Source organism: Larus michahellis, chromosome 1, assembly GCF_964199755.1.
Source record: "Larus michahellis chromosome 1, bLarMic1.1, whole genome shotgun sequence".
In the NCBI taxonomy this organism is placed as follows: Eukaryota; Metazoa; Chordata; class Aves; order Charadriiformes; family Laridae; genus Larus; species Larus michahellis.
The window spans coordinates 8,338,672-8,358,540 of NC_133896.1; the positions used below are offsets into that span (position 1 = coordinate 8,338,672).

The following is a 19,869-nucleotide window of genomic DNA, read 5'->3' on the forward strand; positions in this document are numbered from 1 at the left end:
TAGGGGAGGGGTTGTGCCAGCCGTAACGAGGCTGAATATTGCCTTATTTTTACCATATATTTCTTGGGCCTGATCATGGAATATTTACTGAAAAGATTAGTCCTGTAAGTAATTAGTCTTGCTGGAAAAGAGTTTCAGTGGCACCAGATAATACTCTAATTCCCTCTATCCAAAATAATTTAATCTCTTCTAAATGAAATCCATTTTTCTAAAGAAAAACGACTTCCACGGTATTATTCCAAACCTGGCCGTGGAGAGATCCAGCTTTAGATGAAGCAGTAATGATTTCACCTAACTTTGTCTTTCAGCTCCTAAGCTACTAGAATTAATTGAGCGTGTAATTAAGGAAGAGTTTTCTTACCAATATGATCATGCCTATAATTAAAATCTCACACAGATGTGTATGTGGAAGAATAGGGCAGGGCAGAGCAGGGAAGAGACCAAAGTGTCTGACAGGTTTACATCAAAGGACCTGAGCTCCTGAAGCTCTAAGCCAGAGGGAGGGGAGGAAGGGAAGACGGGACCGGCTGATAACTGACTTGATATATTGTTTTTGACCTCCTGTCTTCAAAGCCCTGAGTGGTTTAAGTGCTGTCTACCCAGGAGATTGCTTCTACCTTTAATGTTACTTCAGCAGAGTCAAGCTTTGCGAGCGTTTGTGCTACCAAGCCCCGGATGAGCAGAGGAGCGATGGTATCTGCAGGTTTTCCGGGAGACTGGAATGGGTTTGGCTGCTGCTTTGGGCTGTGCCTCACCAGCGCTGTGGCCCAGGTGACCCCATGACATGCCACGAGAGCCACCGCTTTCCTATGGGTTCTGTTCCATAAGACACCCGTCAACAAGATTTTGTAAAAGGAGGAGTGGTGCATTTTTATTACTGTTTTTAAACTGCATTTACTATTAAATCGGTCTTTAATAGCAGTGCTCAGCCGGTGATACGTGACCTGAGTCAACGGCTCTGCCTGGGGACAGCTGGGCTTTGGGGACGTTTTGCTGTTCTGAACGTGGGGAGAGGCTGGGTGCTGGCAGGCTGAAGCGCACCACCTCCGCAAAAGCTAAGCTCCTGCACAAAAGGGATGAGGACTTTCCCTAAAAAAAAACAAATGGGGACCTGGAGCTTGAAAAGAAGAAGGGATTGACTCCCTTGTCTGGTCTGCCATGTGTTGTGATACCCTGTGACTGTGTTAGGGAGGGGGAAAACACCCTTCCTTATAGTATAACCAAGCTAAGGTTATAGGCACCAAGGAAAAACGCAGGTGGGGATGGGCGTTGCATGAAAGAAGGCACCTCGAGCAGGAAAACTGCCCTCTCATTTGTTTGATACCTGCTGCGCTCAGGGAAACAGGACTTTGTATGTTTGTTGTACATTGTTATGTGTTTATAAATTACACCAAAATACACCTGTATCTGTCCTCAGGTCTCCTCTGAACTGGAACAACCTGCAGGGCCTGGGATTTTTGTCTTGCTGGTTGAATCCCAAACGGGGTCAGACTTTTGGTCCCGTAGATTTGGTGGGGTTTATATTGCAGTGCAGATAGAAGAGGAATGCAGGGAAAGTTAAAGTACATTAGGTGTGCATTCTCGGGAAGAAAGCCCGCATGCCAAGCTGTACACATATTTTAATGTTCATCTAAAACCAGTAAAAAATTATAAGGAATAGCTGATCACTACTGAAGTGTGTGCTGAGGTGCTTAGAGCTATGCTGGTATGCACGGGTCGTGGATCAGATGTTTTGTACGTGAAATAGGAATTGTGCAAGTGCTTTACTGCATTCCATATAGTCCCAAACACTAAATGCGCACAGTCCCTGACAATAGCTGCCTTCAGAATGACCTAATATATCAGACAGCCGTGCAGGAGAGCTTTTTTTTTTCTCCATAGATAACTACTTTGCTGGCATTTTGGAAGAACCATCATTTTTGTTTCATAATCATTCTCGCAACTTTCCAATTTTTTCAGCTTTCCCATTTTTACAGCAGTTAAGACTTTATGAGCTTCCCCAGTGGATACAACCTGTGACTCACAGCTAACAGCGGGCGGCTCTGTCTGAGTTCTGCTTTTGAAAAGGATGGCCAATTGCCTCGCCAACAGCTGCCCATTAAGGAAACTGCTTAATGAAATGACTAGGAAGATGGGTGCACTTATTAAAAAAACCCTGAAGCCTGTAACCCACACACTGAGCTAGTGAGCTTTATGCTCTTAATGGTGTCATTGTCGCTTTTCTTTGATTCCTTCAATCCATGCCTTGTCCTATTGCATTTTAAAGCTTATTATTATTAATACTAATTATTATTGTGTTATTATTGCTATTGTTGCTATTATTAATCATCAATTTGGTATTATCATGGTCTTTATGTAGCCCCCCAGTGCCTGTGCTATTCTGTCATGTCCCATGGGAGCCAAGAGAAGGTCCTTGGGCACTTCCAGGCAATCTCAGCTGCAGGAAGGTTTTGGGAACCTGAGATGTTCCTGGACACCTCTGCTACAGCCTGGGATTTGCACAGGCTGAGCAAGACATGGAGAATTGAGGCCAGGGTGCAGGCTGGCCTGAGCTGGGACATGGTTGGACTTGATGATCTTAAAGGTCTTTTCCAACCAAAACTACTCTATGATTCTACGGTGTCTGGACAGTGGAAGGTGAGCGGGGCACTTTGGAGCAGTTCCTATTTCCATCCCCTGAAAGGACCTAGTGGCATTTGATACACAATAAGAGAGCTTTGGTCATCAAGGCATGCTGTGATCATTCCAGGCTCCAAAATGCAAGTCTATTTGCATCTATGATCTCCCAGCGATGTGGTTTCTGATGCTCAGTTGGTGATGGCAGAGAGTGGACCCCAACCAGGTGACCATGCTGTCTGTGAAATGCAAAGCAAACCTCACACTGCGGTCATCTTGGTCCACCTCAAGGGCTGTTTGATGGTCATCAGAGAAGAGCTCAACAAGAGCTGAACCAGCTCAACCTGGTGTGTACCCAAAGGTGCCCCATGCTAGGATGGTGTAGCCTCAACTCAGTTGTGCCACTGAAGGTGCTGAGAAAGGACAACATCAGCTGGCCATTGAATCACAGGTGAGATATCAGAGTCTGCACTGCAATCCTTCCTCCTTATAAAACAGAGGCAATATGTCACCATTTCCTCCAAAGCCTTCAATAGGGAGCATCTGGGGATAAGAATTGTTCTTCTCATCATATGTTTGGCCAGCACTAAGCATATCATAGAATCATAGAATCATTTAGGTTGGAAAAGACCCTTGGGATCATCGAGTCCAACCATCATCTCCACTCTACAAAGTTCTCCCGTACACCGTATCCCTTAATACCACATCTAAACGAGTCTTAAACACATCCAGGGATGGTGACTCCACCACCTCCCTGGGCAGCCTATTCCAGTGTCTGACCACTCTTTCTGTGTATGAGTCCCTGTGCTGGACTTTGACCTCCTAGTGCTGCTGCAATGCAATTCTCATTGACGGCGCAGTGTCCGGCTCCTACCCAGGATACACAAGGATGATTTTGCCCTGCACGGTAAATAACCCTCCCCTGCTGTGACTGTGTGCGAGGGCAGGGTCCAGTCAGGCATGGTGTCTCACTGCACTGATACAAAGCACAGCCGGGGAGGAAAAATAACCTTTCCGTTTTATGTTCAGTGATATATTGTTTTTAATTCTGGATGGGTTTAGGAAATGTTACAGAAGAACAGAAAGGGCTCTGCTTTTCCAGAGGCATAATGTTATGGTAGAGTTATTCTGAAGCCAAACTCTGCTCTGAGTTATGTCCCTACAACCTCTCTCCCAGGTATTTATAAAATTATGAATAACAGGAGCAGGCACCAGACTTCCTTATTTCTTGAATTGCCGTTCTCTTTAGCCATCTATAAGCTCAGAGAATTATGTATGGCCTCATTAACCTTTGAGTCAAACTGCTAACAATTAAGGGAGGGAAGGGGGTACCCCCTAAGCTGCTCAGCAGACTGTGTGAGCCCCCTGTGGAAGGGCTGCTGAGGAGGCACCAGTGCTTCCCAGTCCACCCTGCGGATTTCATGCGGCCGTGTCAGCTCGTGGGTGATTGCCCAGGAACCTAAAACATTTGGGTGCTCACTGTGCATGTGAAGGTACTCCAGGCAGGATGTCTGAATCCCCCAAATGGCTTTGGAAATCCCAGTCTCTGAGCATCATTAGCACCTGGATGTTTCTGTCTTCATGGGATATTCAAAATGGTAGTTAAATATGCAGTGAGATCAAAACAGGGATCTGAGACTCCAGAGTAGGAATGTGCGTGCTTCTGGGGAGACGGGTGCCCCCTTTTTTCCATTTGGTCTTTTTCCAGCATTAAAAACACCAAGGATGGTTTCATGACATGTGCAAAGGACTCACTGTGCACCTTGGCTTGTTCAGGAGTGCCGTCAGGTGATTTTAAGATGCATAGCTCTCCATACAGTGCAGGACGCGAACTTTAACTTGCACAGGACAGCTTGTGAGCCCAGAGTTAAGAACCTGCTCAGATGCTTTGCTGGATGCAGCCTCATACTATAATAAAAAAACCTGCTTATATAAACCTCTTTTCAGTTACCATCCAAGGGGGTTAAAGACTACAGCAAGCCCATCCGTAGGTGTAACTCAGACTCCAGACTTCCCTTCCTCTGGGGCAATTTTCCCTTCCAATTTCCTCTGTCAATCTCAAAGGCCAGTCATCGCAGCCCTCTGCTGTTTAAGACTCGCAGGGGATGTGGAGCCTCCCAAAGTTTCTCTGCTTCAAGCCTCTGTGAACTTCTCTAAATTCGGCACAAAGGACAACTTAACCATTCTTTTTGAGAGATCTAGCGGTCAAAAAGTAAATTGCTTTGGAAGTAGAGCCAACAGGGTTTAACGAGTAAACAGTAACACCACGGGAGTTTGCTAATCCCCAAAATCTATAATAAACAGATAAAGTTAATAAGATTCAATAAGAGAGAACAGCCCCATTAACGTTTTAAGAGCACTATCTAAACATTACACACATTATTTACTGAGTTCCCTAGCTGAATTCTCTGTACACAGGAACACTCAAAATTCATTATCATTGGACGCAAAGCTTAGTAAATTCAACGGTAATTAATCTCCATTTACCCTCCGCATGTGTGTCTGAACAGACGCAAAGTTCATTGAAAAAGTTCTTTCAGCCGGTTGGAAAGAAAAGCAGCGCTTTGATAAACAAAAAAGCGCCAAACACAGGCTTCCCAAAGGAAAATAGAGCAGCTAGCCAGTTCTGCGTGGTTCAAGCCAGGTGCTCATTGCAAATTCAGTAGCATGCACTGGCAAGCGTCAACGGCAGAGAAACCGAAATTACTGAAATTCTTATGCCAGTGTAATTTGCTGAAGGCGATGCACTGAGGGTTAAGGCAAATTGTGCATGTGTTGAGGATTATAAACCAAATTAAAATGGAGGCTAACAAAAGGCGTGCAATATTTATGCATTTGTTCATTCTTTTCACTCCCTGGTACTCAATCAACTTCACAGTCTCTTAAGGTGGCATGGGGACATTGCTATTGTGTACATTCATTGGCTCTTAAAAAAGGGCCTTAGACATACTAGGCTACAGAATTCAGCTGATTCTGGTAATATTTATCAGTATCATAATTAAACCACCAAATATTTACATCCCTCTATTACTTCTAGTCATGTGAAATTTAACCATCGACACCAAAAATGCAGTAAGTATTCTGTTCACTGCATTCCACTTATGCTTCACTTTTGATATACTGGCCCATTTTACCACACATTCCTCCACTTTCCCTTAAATTCCTACATTTGTGCATCCTGGTTATGTAAAAGTAGAAACGTATTAATCACCCATGGCTTACTGCAGTGGAGCCCAATACATGGTGTAAGGCACTTAACGTTTGATATCCAATTTACCTCAACAAATATTTTAAAGAGTTTCTAAGTTATTAGGCACCCCAGCCTATGATCACCCAGCACGGCCCAGCAACCAAATGGGTTATTGCTTTGTGGAAAGGGAAATAAGTCACCTCTGAAATACACTCCTGGCTGCGTATTCCCAGCCCTCTGCTGGCAAGCCCTGCTGTGAAGGAGGATGGAGAGGTGAAGACATGTGCCCATGGCTCTGCCCTGAACGCTCTGTCAAGGGTCTCAGCTCCAGCCCTCCTGCACCGTGAACGGGACTTCTGAAGTCAAGAAGTGGCCACCTGTCCCTCTGCCAGCTCTGCTGTGGGGTGGGAACCTCCACGAGCAAAAGAGACCAAAGAGCTGACGGCAATCGTATTTTTGGTCACCACCAGGAGATTTTCCCAAGCCCACCTGCAGGGTTTGGACCTCATTTTAATTACAGAGACCTTTGCTTGTTTGGCTAGGAGAGGCAGATGCACGTTGTCCTCAGCCCTCGGTGACACCCTGCGAGAGGTGCCCACAGGAGTCAGCCCTTACTCCTACCTACCTGTGGAAACAAAGCAAACCGGGTGGGTTTTTTTAATTTTCTGTCTAGATTTGAGCAGATTGAATGTAGCTGCCTGGGACACTAAAGCTAAAACTGAGCCTTTATTTGCATTTTGCTGTAACATGGAGATATTTTCAGGCAGGTCAAAGTCTCAGAGCTCACAGACGCTCCAGGCAGCGCCGCTGGAGATGCCCAGGAGCCCACCATCCTTCATGTCACTGTACACACCAAAGGACAAAAAAACTTCCAACTAGCCTCCAACAGTTGCAGCCTAAGTGTAAAACAAGTGACAACAGATGGGATCAGACAGACGGGGAGCAGAGGGGAAAAAACGAGGCACTATTAGGGAGTGTGACAGGCAGGGGTCTCGGCACAATGGCAGCCTGGCTGTTGTCAAGTTTTTTTTTTTTTGTAGACATCACATATTAAGATTGTATTTGGAGAGTTATAGAATTTACACTCGATTTTCTGGCAAGTGAACAGGGAGCCACTGCCAGCTACGCGGCATCTTGGAAATGAGATTATTTTTCAAATCTATTCAAGTGATCTTCTTATTGTTATTTCACTGAAAAGTGAAGATGTAAGGGGCAAATCCTGATCTTTGCTGTACAGAGTCTGTTTGAATATCACCATCAGCTGCCATGGAGCTACTCCAGATTAACAGCAACGTAACACCAACGTCAGGATCTGGATCTTCAAGAGAATCGCGTCAGTTTTGCATCATTGCAATCAGTGTTTTAAAATCACGTGGCTTTGGATTGAGAAGCTTTTCCCATATACAAAGGAGACCAGAATTTGTCCCTTTCTCTGATATTAGCGCAGATTGTGATCCAAAGAATCATATCCGTATTCCCAAGCAGATTCTTCTATAGGATCAATAAATAACCTGATAGTGGTAATTGAGATTACACTTTATGAATGGCGTTATTAGGATTTATGTTCCAGACGCAGCTAGGAAGCAAGCCAGATGAACAGACATAATACCCAGTCCCGGTCCACTTCCCTTACTCTGTCATTTTTCCAGCTGCGCGCGTGCTGCAGGTGCCGATAGTACACACGCCTGGCCGTAATCCATGCGTTAACCTGATAGCGCACCAATTCTGGGAGAGACTGCCTCCAGCAATCATTTCAAGCCTGGTTAAAGGAGCAGAATGGAAACATCAACTAAAACGTTGAAACTTATGTTTTCTAATACTGGAAACGAGATCTGTTGGGCAGGGTTTTTTTTGTTTTCTATTCTCTGATTATTTTTTTTTTAAAAAAGTAGCACTGAGAAATGCCTTACAAAGACTAACACCAACGTATGTATTCCTCAGTAATGAGAGGTATGAATGGCTGGGTCTATAATCCCTTATAAATCTTTCATTCTGTAAACTGCCCGTTAGCATTATTCTTGGTAATGGAGAGCTATATGAAGTTGGTAGGTCCTTTTTTTAATCCGCAACTTACTGGGCAAGACAAAAAAGAACTGAATTAAAGTGGAAAAAAATTACTTCCCTGGAGAATTGCAGTACAGCCACTTGCTGGCAAATTGTTATTATTAAAATCACTTTTCTAGCTTTTAATATTGAAAATACTTTCAATCATTGAAGAGCCTTTAATTTAAGATAGTAGATGCAGGGATGTAATCGAGGAGACCAGACTAGCTGAACTGCCTCAGCACAGGGGCTGGACCAGATGATTTCTCAGAATTTTTTCTAGTCTGGCATATATATGAAACAACTCTGGTCTGACTACACCTTCAAAATTGCTTGCATTTAAGACATATGAAGATGCCCTGTTGCTAGCAAGAATCGTCATTAAATTCCAGTTCTCCCAGTCCTGAGATACAATACAACGGGGCTGGGTTGCATTTGGTGATGAACCGAAATTGGAAAGATTTACTCAAGGCAGTTACCACATGGGATGGAGGCAGCGCTTAAATAAAATACAACCAGGGCTCAGTCTATCCCCCAGAACCGTGCAGAAATAGTAGCACAGAAGGAGATTTTACAAACTACACCGTCATTGTATTTGGCTCTGGCTTTTCCCCGCTGGGATTCAAGTTTCTTTAATAATAAGGATTAATGGCAAACCTTTAAAGAGAGTTGGGAGCGTGAGAAGGCAGCAGACAAGTGCAGCAATTCCCTCGGTCTGCACGCTCACTTTCTCTTTTACAGCTTTCTGGTCTGGGTCCACACCAAGGGGTCTCCCACCCTGGCAGTGCACAAAACTGCCCTCTTTGCTCATCCGTGCATCCCTTGCTGCTGAAAATACCGTCCTGGAGTAGCCCACTGGCACCATCCATCCCTCCCCGCGCCACAGGTACGCATTCCCCGAGTGGCTCCCGGGGGAGCACGCACAGACACACAGACACAATGAGAGCCTCCGACTGGAAATTCAAACAAAAATATGGCTGTCTATTCCAAAAGGCAAACTCATTTACAAAGGTCATCTCTGTCGAGGAAGAGTGATGGGTTACTCCCCTCTTGGAAGCAACTGCTCTCGCTCCTTCACCGAGTTACATGCATGAGCGTAGTTTTGAAAAAGAAGAAAGAAAAAAAAAAAAAGAGAGAGAAAAGAAAAGAGACAAAAGCTCGGCAAGCTCCCTATTCACAAAGCTATCCCCGCACCTCCCCTTCCCCTCCTCGGGTAAAAGCAGCTTCAAAAGACATTAACATCTTCCCCTACCTTCGTTCTCATCGGAGACAGAAGCCCTTCCATTTTGGTCCAATCTTCATGCCAATCCTCGTCCCCCAACTTAGTCTCTCGTGCCTGTCTCAAGCATCCCACACGAACAAGAGCATGTCAGGGACCGCCAGCGACACCCTCACGGCAGCTCGTCCAGCCGCCAACCTGCCGACGCGCAATCCTCAGTCGCGTGGAGCACCGTTCCTGGAGAGACCTTCCTCCCTCTCTCCCTCCTCTCTCTCTCTCTCTCCCTCTCTGCATAATCTGCCTGCAGCTATGTTTGTACCATCGCGGCTGACAAACGATCCCTGCCTTACGTAATGCATTCAAGCACAGGACAAGAGATCCCAGCCCAGCCGCGGGGACCCGGTCGGCGGCGGCGGTGGGAAGGTGTGGGACTTTGCCCTGCCTATTGTGCCGCTTGGTTTAATCTGGTACCGTCCCCGCGCAGGGCTGGAGCTTGTCAGCTCCCTGTGCTGGCTAGGAAAGCACTGGGAAAACTTCGTCGCCGCAGAAAGACCTCGGATTCCCTGAGATAGACTTAAAGTGGTGTGATCCTCATCCCAAGCTTCAGCCCGAGCGGTTTTCCCCGCTTCGGAAACGCCGACAGTTGGAGCATTTTCTGCTGGGCACGTTTGCTGTGTGAGTGACCAAACCCACGCTGAAAGGGAGTTCCTGTCAGTTGTCAGATGGGAATAGAAAGAAAGAAAGAAAGAAAGAAAGAAAGAAAGAAAGAAAGAAAGAAAGAAAGAAAGAAAGAAAGAAAGAAAGAAAGAAAGAAAGAAAGAAAGAAAGAAAGAAAGAAAGAAAGAAAGAAAGAAAGGAAGGAAGGAAGGAAGGAAGGAAGGAAGGAAGGAAGGAAGGAAGGAAGGAAGGAAGGAAGGAAGGAAGGAAGGAAGGAAGGAAGGAAGGGAGAGAGAAAGAAAGAGAAATTAAAGAAAGAAAGAAAGAAAGAAAGAAAGAAAGAAAGAAAGAAAGAAAGAAAGAAAGAAAGAAAGAAAGAAAAAGAAAGAAAGCGAAACAAAAGGAATATAGTCCTGCAAAGTTGGTCAGCAAAAGATACTCGCTGAATGCGTTTCCATTAGCATTTTAATTCAGATCAGAGCACGCCTTTGTGGAAAATTCCCTAATTGTCCGTTTCCCGCATCTTGGCTTCCTTCAGGGAGTGATGTTGGGACTGAATCTCCTTTGGAGAAAAACCTGACTGGAAAATGGCCTTCAGACCTGTAAACACACCAGTGTTCGGTCCATAGGGACAGACCAGTCCAAAGTAAAACCACTCTGAAATGCCGTCAAATGAGCATCAGCTGCCCATCTCTGCTCCAAAGGTTGGGTCCCCAGGGACCACCCCACTTCCTAATACAGACACAAACAAGGCTCCCCGTCCCCAACCCAGGGGATAACCTTCTACATACCAGTACCCAATTGCTGTCTGAAAATGAAATTAAAAACCGTGTTACACCACTAGAACCTGATTTTCAGTGTTAAAAAAAATCACTGTCAGGCTGGTTGGAGCTGGAAATTTCTAATGCCCTTGAACATCAGTTCTTCTTTGAGGCCCCAAAGCTACATGCTCAGGGAGAGTCACCATCTGACCAAGACACCGAGCTGGGATTTGGCAGATCCTGTTAAACTCCTGATAATGTCACACGTTCCCTGGATGACCATGGGATGTCACCTCATTTAGCTTTTGCCATCTAAAACTGCCTCTGGTCCAAGCCAGCTGCCAAAGCTCCTGCGAGGCCAATGAGAGAGACTCCTTCCCAAAGTGATTCCCCCGAAATGTCCAAAGGCAAGGAGAATCCTGTCCTCAGGTCCTCTGTGGCTTCTCACCCCTCCACAAACTTCTCCTCTTGCCATGGTTTCATGCGTTGTCTGTTCGGGGCAGGGACCATCTCTGCCCACATCCATCCTTCATCCTCAGCACAGGGTCCTGGGGGTTACACCACCATGGAGAGGCTGCAAGGGAATATGCTTATGGTGGTGTAGGAGGATACAGGGTGCAAAGCCTGGGATGAACCCAGAGATAGATGTGTCCCCTGTCCTGGCAAGCCCCAGCAGAAGTGCACCCAGGCAGTGACAGAGGAGGGTGTTCGACCCCACACATCCCTTTTCCTCTCTATCTCTCCCTTCCGATCCTTTCGACTATGTAGATCTTGCAGTTTTAGGGCATTTTTCTTGTTATTCTTCGTGGGGTAAAAAAGTGAGAGGAGGTACCCCCTACAGTGATTAATATTAATTTCAAAGATAATTAACTGTTCTCAGCTAAACTCAGCTCCTTATTAAATGTGAACAAATCTGATCATATCATATTGAAGGCAGAGATAAGTTTTCTGGAGCCAAAGAGACATTGTACAATGTTGGCAGGCTCATCTATTTCTTCCTGGATGTATATAAATACATTTTGCTATTGGTATTTACAAGACTTTAACAAGTGGCTGGATAAATGGTAGCAGGTATTCCAGGCTCCTGTAAAACACAGCAACTGTCATTTTTCTGCTGTACAACGTCATGTCAGACTCTGACGTGAGGTTTACAAGTCTGTGCATCTGTGAAACATCCTCTCCTCCAAATCATCGGGGGAATTGGGCCCTCCCAAAAGCCAAGAGGAACCTAAAGAGAGAGGAGTGTTTGGTAATTTTGGAGATCTCAGGCCACGTGGTCAAACTTTAATGCAATATGGTAATGTGGATAGTGCACCCATGGTAGCATACAAACGCCCAGTTCTCTTTTAAAGCTTGGTTCTACTTTGAACTAGGCTAAACCGCAGTGCCTCATGAGGTTTCCTGTGTTATCTCTGTTTACAAGAAAAAAAAAAAAGTTAGTTTTCCTAAAGGCCAAAAGAGTAATTCAGTCTGGGACCAGAAAAGCAAGCCGGGTCCTTTCTGGTTCAGCAGCACTCAAAGCCTCTCTGATCTGAACGGATTGGGGAATTGCGCTGATACTGCATGAGTCAGAGCAGAGCCCAGCTCAGCAGGACGAGCAGGAATGGGGGAAAGGATGGTGCTGGTGGCTGCCAGCCATCAGCTAGCCCGCCAGCCACAGGCTGCGACCCCCAGCTGCATCCCAGAGGATGCTCTGGGTCCCCGGGTGAGATATGAGCCCCGCAAGGAGTTACTGTGAGCCACAGCTGAAGTGGTGTGTGACAGCGAGGTCTGTCCACATCCACCTTCACCAGTGGGACCAGGAAACCCAACTGGTCTTGCCTAGGCAAATTTCAGCATGGGTCCCCCTGGAAAGTGTTCGGACTGGCAATTTCCAGCAAATGTAAGGGGATTGTGCATCACATTTCATCCTCCTCTCAATCTCCAGGCACCAGGTAGGACTTGAGCTCTTCTATTATCTGTGCAGACACTCTGCTTTAGCTTATGCAGCCACCAACCTGTCCTTCGTGTGCTACAGGAGCAGGACCACCACCCTCTGCATGCGTCCAGCCTGTTTGCAAACCCCCTTCACATCCAGAGCAATAAATTTACAACTGTGGAAGCCAAGAAGTTTATCCTGACTTTAAAATTAAAGTTTTAGCTGCTGTAGCCAGGAGAGAGGCTCTGTGATAGTGTGTGCCATGGTCTGACACTTCGTTCCTCCCCTGGGCTGTGACTCATGGCAATGCTCAAATTACCACAGACTTGTTCGACAGCCTCCGCTCCCGCGATTTTCAGATCAAAGGCACAACATAGGCAAAAGGAGCATGTGAACACTTGCTTTCTCATCCTCTTTCTGGGGAGGGGAGCAGCGTTTGACTCACAGCCTGGTCAGCTACACCCAGCGTATCTCAGGTTCTCCATCTGCAGAAGAGGGGACCAACTTGTCTGGTTCACACAGATGTTGCAGAGGTTCATCCTGTCCTGGATTCAACCCACCTCATCCTAGCAGTGTTTAAGCTGGAAATATAATTACTCCTGGCTCCTTAACAAATCATGGGAGCGAGACAGATACCTTGAAACCCCCTTATATTGTCATAGTCTAAATGTCTGCTGGAATCTAGGCAGCAGACCAAGGTAGATGTCTACCTGGAGCCAGGTAGATCCTACCTGGATTCAGCCTTGGAGCTGAATATCTTTCTAGGCTCTGCTGACTGCATTGACAGGCCTCCATGGACCAGAATGAGAGCAATCTGCTGACATTTAGCGAAGTAGACGTAAATAACTGAATTTAGGTGTCTGACTCTCAAGCTGAATCTTGCCCCAGGTACCCAGTAGTGGGGAAAATGGCCCCAAAAAGCCTTAAATTCACTATTAGGCTATTGGCTGAGGGTTCTAGGAACAGCCAAACTCTATGATTGAACCATCAGCTTTCCTTTTGTCCACCCTTTGTGGGTGCGTCCAAGCCTGGATAAACCTTCTGTAAATTGAAACACTTCCTAACCTTCGGGGCGGGGATCCCAACACAAACCCCAGTGGCACTGCCTGCACCAGCCCCGAAAAGCAGAGGGGGTTTGGATATGGACCCAGTCTCTATCTCTGTCTGATGCAAAGAGCTGCCGTCACCTCCTGCCTGCCACCCCCCAGACCTGCTGGTGGCCAGGACAATAGACGCTGCCACAGCCCAGCCGTGTCTTATGCGCACGCCGCTGGCCAACCTCGCAACTGGTCACTTCATCCGGCGAACAAAAGGTAGCATCACAGCGTTGCCATGGTGACATCCCACCATCTGAACGGCTATGGCATCATGTAAGGGAGGGGGAAACATCCCAGTCACATACTGGCGCTGCGCTGAAATGTATCTTATATTTAGAACAGGAGGCGCGGGGAATACTAATGAATATTTAACACTTGGAGCGCCTTCCCTGATCGCTTTTTTTATTTTTGTTGCATATTTTCCATAAGCGCAACTTTTGCCTCCAAATGGTATGAATATTATTGCTCGTGTGCTTCTCTCGTCACCGCTTTTGCAGATTTCCCCTGCTTTTTGTTTCTCTTCTGTGAATAAAAGTCGAAAACACCACACAGCCCTCTCAAAAGTAGCACTTGCAAATCAGGACCGGTGCCTGCAGCAGGTCGGCGGTCTGGGGAGGGAACTGGGGTGTTTGCATGATCCAGTTTCCCAGTCTGGCTCTGCTGTGTTTAGACTGTGACTTTCACTACAAGTCTACTACTAGATAACAAAGGCAAACTGTTCGGGGGTTACCTAAAAATGGGTGAGATTTGCTTATGTCCTACAAGAACCAGCCCCTTTTAGTTTTGTTTTTGGGGTTTTTTTTGTCTTTTTGTTTGGTTTGTTGGTTCGTTGGGTTTTTTATAAATTAAAAATAGTCTCAGCAATTAATTCTCTGTTTTGTGGAAAAAAAATGTCTAGCTTTATTGCATTCACCCAGGAAAAACAATGTCCCATAATTCCTTTCTTCTACTGTCTTTTTTCCCTGAAGGGTGAATGGTGAAAAAAAGTTGCCAAACCACCCGGAATCCTAAATTCTGAATATTTTTTCAGTGCTTTTTTAGATGATACACTTTAAAAAAAGGGCAAAGGTGCTGGGCACGGTGGTGAGTCCTACCTGCCCCTGCCAGGGCTGTGCAGGCAGATTGAGCACCTACTGGAGATGAGCGAGCTGATTTTTTTGGGCATGGCAAGGGGAAGCGAGACCCGCGCTGGCTGGGGTGACATGGGACAGAGGTGCCCACCCATCTGGGTGCAGCCCGGGGACTCCTGTCTCCAAGAAGTGCCGGGAGGACATGGCACAACACAGCTTGCAGGTTGTGCTGATGGCTGGGAGCATCCTCTCTGGGATGGCACCACCTCTTCCGTCTCCTTTTCAGCTATAGATTATATTATAAACAGGGTTAAAAAGCATGATTATTTCAAATCTCGTTCTGAAGTCATCCCCTGGCATATGTAAAGCTTTGTTCTCAGAAAGGCCAGATTCTCAGCAACGATTTTTAGAGCGAAATGTGCTCTTTTTACTGGCCAGTGGCAAGGCATTGGGGTCTATTTTGAGCCTCGCAGTGCTGCAAAAGCTGCTGGGTTCCTGAAAGCTTATCTATGTGCTTCCTGCTTGGTACCGCTCCAAGGCACCAAGGATACAGGCGCAATTCAGCTGGCAGCTTTGTCGGTGATGCAAGGGGAGGAACTGTGCCTTACTGGGTGTGCTGCTTTGGCACCGCTGAGAAACTGGAGCTGTGTTTATTTGTTGCCAGTTATAGGGTGTATTTTCCAAACCGAGAACGGAGGTTTTTCCTCTCCGAGACTGCCAGTGCAGTCCTTTGAGATCTGCCCCGTGGCTTCAGAGGGAGAGGGACCCACCTCTGGGGAAGTAAACGAGGGGCAGACCCTTGCTCTTTGCAAGGTGTTCCACGGATGCAGCATTTGCATGAGTAAGTGTTGTCAAAATCATTTGCCAACTTACCCTTACATGGCACCAGTTCTAGTGAGGGCTGGGAACGCCAATTACTTTTCTGGAGTTCATCTTTAAGGCTCTAATGACCTGCTTTCTCCAGAACAGTTATGCTTTTTCCACGAAAGCAAAGCAATGTTAAAGCCTCAAGGTAATAATAAGATTGATTTAGCTGCCTTCCAGATTTGGAAAGCAGACATAAAAAAGTCATATTTGAAGATCGTAGATCTCTGTACAAGGCTGAGAGAGAGACTGACTTACAGCAAAGCCAGTTTAGCATCCTACCCTGCTTAGCACGGCCACCAGGGTCTGCCCATCCTCCTCCAACAGCTGGAAAGCATTTATCCCTACGACACATCAATGATCTCAACCATTATTATCATGATTCTTGTTAAGTCAATGTGGTAGTTTTGGAAGGAAATATGCCTCTCAAGCACATGAATAGACCACCCCTGCAGAAACGGGAACTGCTGTGTTTGGAGAAGAGGTCATCTTCTTCAGAAGCTGCAAGGTGCCCAGGACCAAGCTCTGGCTTGGTGACCTGGGCGAAGCTCTGACGAACTTGTTTCTCTTCACCTCCATCCCAGCTCAGCAGGAGGATCTATAAATGCTTTGAGGATCTAGACATGAAAAGTGGGAGATGTAGAGATGAGGCTACAGACTCAAAATAATAACTGCTACCCAGAGTCTCTGCCCCAGCAGAGAACATGGTCTCTGGCTGTCCTGGCTCCCAGCGGGTGCAAGCACAAGGCTGAGCACCGTGCTTAGTCTTCTCACAAAGCGTGTGCTGGAAAAATGATGGGGCTTCCTTCCCTAAACAGAAACTGGAGATGTATTTTACTTTTGCCGCGAGGTGTATTTGCTGTTCTGGATGTTAACAGTCAAAACACATACAAAGCCTTTTACTAGAGCATTAGGTCTATGTATGCATTTTCAACAGTCAGATAGATGATTTATTCATCCACTTCAGTAACCATTCAAACGGGGCACGATGTTCACTATAGTGTAGAAAGCAACAAACACTGAATGTATTTGGTTTGCAAGAACAAATCAACAGAACAGGATAACAGAAGCTGTTTTTCCAAACTAAAGGACTCCGCTGCCATCCCTGCTAATATCTCTGTCAAATTAAACACTCCTTCCCAAAGCTACAACTCCACTAAAGCACAGCTATTATGCTCTCGGTTAGAAACCTGATTATAGCTACTTCATGTCTGTGAAAACACAACCTCTGATGCAAGGTGACTCCCAAATACTCTGCAAATGCTCATAAACACATTTGGTGCTCTATAGACACGTCTCTGTGTGCATTGGGAGAGGAGACCCAGCTCTCGCAGGGCAGACAAGGCATTAAGTGAGAAATAGTCATTTCTCTGAAGTGTAATGTCATTACAACTGTGTAAATCCTGGACTGTGGTCATTTTGGCCTGGGGAAGAGGAAAATGAATAGAAGTGCTTAGGATAAAGCAGAAATAGAAGACAGGGGCGGGGGGAAGAAAGGGGTTGACAAAGTACAAAAAGAGTAATAATAATCTGGGGTTGCCCAAAAGCAGTCCGGTAAAATACTATGTCATGCCTAGATTCTTTAATCTTCTTTAAAGGTTGGGTTAGTTTTGAAGCAAATCAGAACCCCAAATGAAAAGCGCAACCAGAGACCATCTCTTCTCCAGAACCTCCGTGCAGTTTTCGCCCCTCTGAAGGTGCAGGCTGGGGGACAAGTTTTCAGCTGCCCAGCTCTCAGATGATACATCTGCATGAAAAAAACCCTGTAGGCAGGAGGATCACCCGAATGACAGAGTCCGAGGTAGATCCTGCACGGCCCTTATTTGATGGAGGCAGGCTGCCTTGCAGGACATGATCAGAAATCTGAAAACAGGACCCAGGAAAACCAGTGATACCTTTCTTTCCCCATGATGATCCTACGTTTTTTTCATTTTACTTATTTTTTTATCTTGGTTTGTTCAATTCCTAATAAATCCCACCCAACTCCTATGCCCATGAACTGTTGGTAAACTCAGAGTCATCACTGTCTCTGTCAGGTTTACCTTCTGGCATAGGTGACAGACATCCCTCCTCTTACAGCTCAGTTGGGGCCCTCGTCACTCCCCAAATAAAAGCTGTGTTTGGCTGATGCCAGTAGTGTGCTGCTGTAACGGATATTTCTAGCTGCACACGTGTGCCTGTTTCAGCAGCTGCCTGTGAGCCCCTCTTCAGGTTACTGTGCTCCATGAGCTTCAGGCCTCCCTGGGGATGCCCTTTGGCTGACCAGCTATCGGTTACTACATCTCCCAGCTGTGACGGTTTCTGAGCAAGGTTTCATTGGCATTGGAAAGACGACAGGGCTAAAGAGACTCAGAAGTCAGGGATCACTTTTTCCTTTGCCGAACATCTACTTTTCTGAGCCGGTTCAGCTCATTTAAACTCTTGGTCCTCTCAAACCCTTTCGCCCCCCTAGGTTCAGCTCTTGGAGGCAGGGGCTCTGAGCATCTGCAGAGGTGCCAGCACCTGGCAGGTACTCCTCTCACTGCACGAGCCACAGTCCTACAGATATTCTTCTAAGAATATTTCCAATCTTAAGTCTCCCTGCTGCCTCATTTCTCCATCTTTACTGGGCTAATGGGACATTTATCCATCTCCCAGAATGTCAATAAAGATGTAAAATAATGATGCCGGCACAGCATCTCCAGCAAGGCACAAGAGAGTTTCTACATATAATGAATACATATCATCAGCCTGTTTTCAGCCTAAGCAGCAATCCCCACTTACATCAAAGCCTCATCTGAATTAATATTTGATGCTGGAATTCATGGCACTATTAGACGCTGTTAAGATTCAGGGACCCCAATCTTTCTTCATCTGGAAACAACAACAAAACTCACTGAGCCTGGTCAATCTTCAGAGGTGGGATCCGTTTCAGCTAACTTCAAATGTCTACGGTGTGGCTGGCTCCAGCCTAGCTGGTTCATTATCATTTCTTTATAGTAAGTGGAGTGAACTGGCACTTCCAAGGCTCAATTCCCTTGACCTCTGCTAGGATAAACTCATGTGTGTCCTCGCTGTGGAACAGAAATGCGCTTTTTGTGTTTCCCATGCCACAATCCTGGCAGAAGTAAGGATGAAAACATCTCATTAAGGTTTCTGCTCATTATCCTAACACGGTGATTGCCCGACTGAGTTATCTTGCATGCAATAAGAAGGGCAGTCACCATGTTGGTGGAGCTGAAGTTTTAAAAATGGTAGATGATATACAATATGGGGCAAAATCTAAAAATTGTGGTTTAAGGACATGGGATCAAATGTACCAGTTGCCTGAAACCTGCCTGTTGTGCATGACACTTTCAAAGGTGATGGACAGCTGTTCAATAAGTTTATCAGCTAATTCACTTTACACTAGAGTCTCAGCATCACCTGGATGTAATGACTGCTGGAAACCAAATTTTTCTAGGTGTTTCCTCACTCACTTTTTATCTGCTACTACATTTGCGAGGTCATTGCCATTTCTTAATTATTCTTCCCTCTTTACCTTACTTTGCTTATTAAACACAATTTAAAAGGCAACATCGTTCTACAAACACACAAATGAAAGTCCAGGGAAGGATTCAATTTAGTCAAAGAAAGAAATCTGTTGGATGGGGAATTGCCTCCTATTGATTTGAAAGAGCCTGATGTTTGTCTTCTACCAGCTCTTACAGGAGTTACACAGACGTAAACCAAGGTATGTGTTATGTGTCTCCCTCTAACTCATAGCAGGTAAAAGTCTCCCACAGCTTCCAGGGGGATGAAGTTCAGCCTTGTGACTGAAGGACTGAGATTTGATCACCCCAAAGAGCTGAAGCCAGGACTGTTACAAACATTGATCTTCAAAGCATCAGCGGGATCAATACAGTCGGTGCCGTGGTGTAGGTATTGACGTGGGGGTGACTGAAAATAAAAGCCAATTGCGTGATGACGGCTATGGTGTTTCTCCACGAGCACTGGCCTGACTTGTGCCTCAGGGCTCACGTGTGGGACGAGAGCAGCTCCACGCTTTGTGCCCTGGCCAGGATCAGCAAATTTTTGCTGAACATATCAGACAACGCTGCAGTCCACTGGGTATAGCATGTGATTGCACTTACCCATGTGGAGCAAGATTTCCCGCACAAGGAGAGGGAGCTCACCTTGTGGGTGTGGAGCAGGGACCCAGGTCTACCCTGTCCCCTGCCTTGTAATCCCTTGAGGGTTTAGGGCAAGTTGCGTCGCAAACCCCTACGCACTCGGTTTTATCACTCTGAAAGCGGAGATAATCTATACCTCAGAGGAACATTGCATGGATAAGTCAATTAACCATGAAATCACAGATGGAGGGTGCAAAAGAAATGCAAAGGATTAGTTCTGCAGAGCAACCCCGCCAGGCACAAGTACATTTTTAGATCCTTTCTTTTTTTTTTTTTGCCCCTG

At 46.0% G+C, this 19,869-nt stretch overlaps 1 protein-coding gene across 2 annotated transcripts in view; it reads right to left on the reverse strand.

Annotated features, from left to right (window-relative positions):
• FRMD4A (FERM domain containing 4A) overlaps positions 1-19,869 on the reverse strand; it is a 391,047-nt gene that overhangs the window by 290,171 nt on the left and 81,007 nt on the right. The window contains exon 1 of one of the 2 annotated variants that reach the window (XM_074573323.1): positions 9,102-9,371. The exons of the other annotated variant lie outside the window; for it this stretch is intronic. Coding sequence (XP_074429424.1) covers positions 9,102-9,134 — 33 coding nt within the window. The 5' untranslated portion in view covers positions 9,135-9,371. Of the gene's footprint in view, positions 1-9,101; positions 9,372-19,869 lie in introns of those variants that run through there. 2 annotated transcript variants of the gene reach the window in all.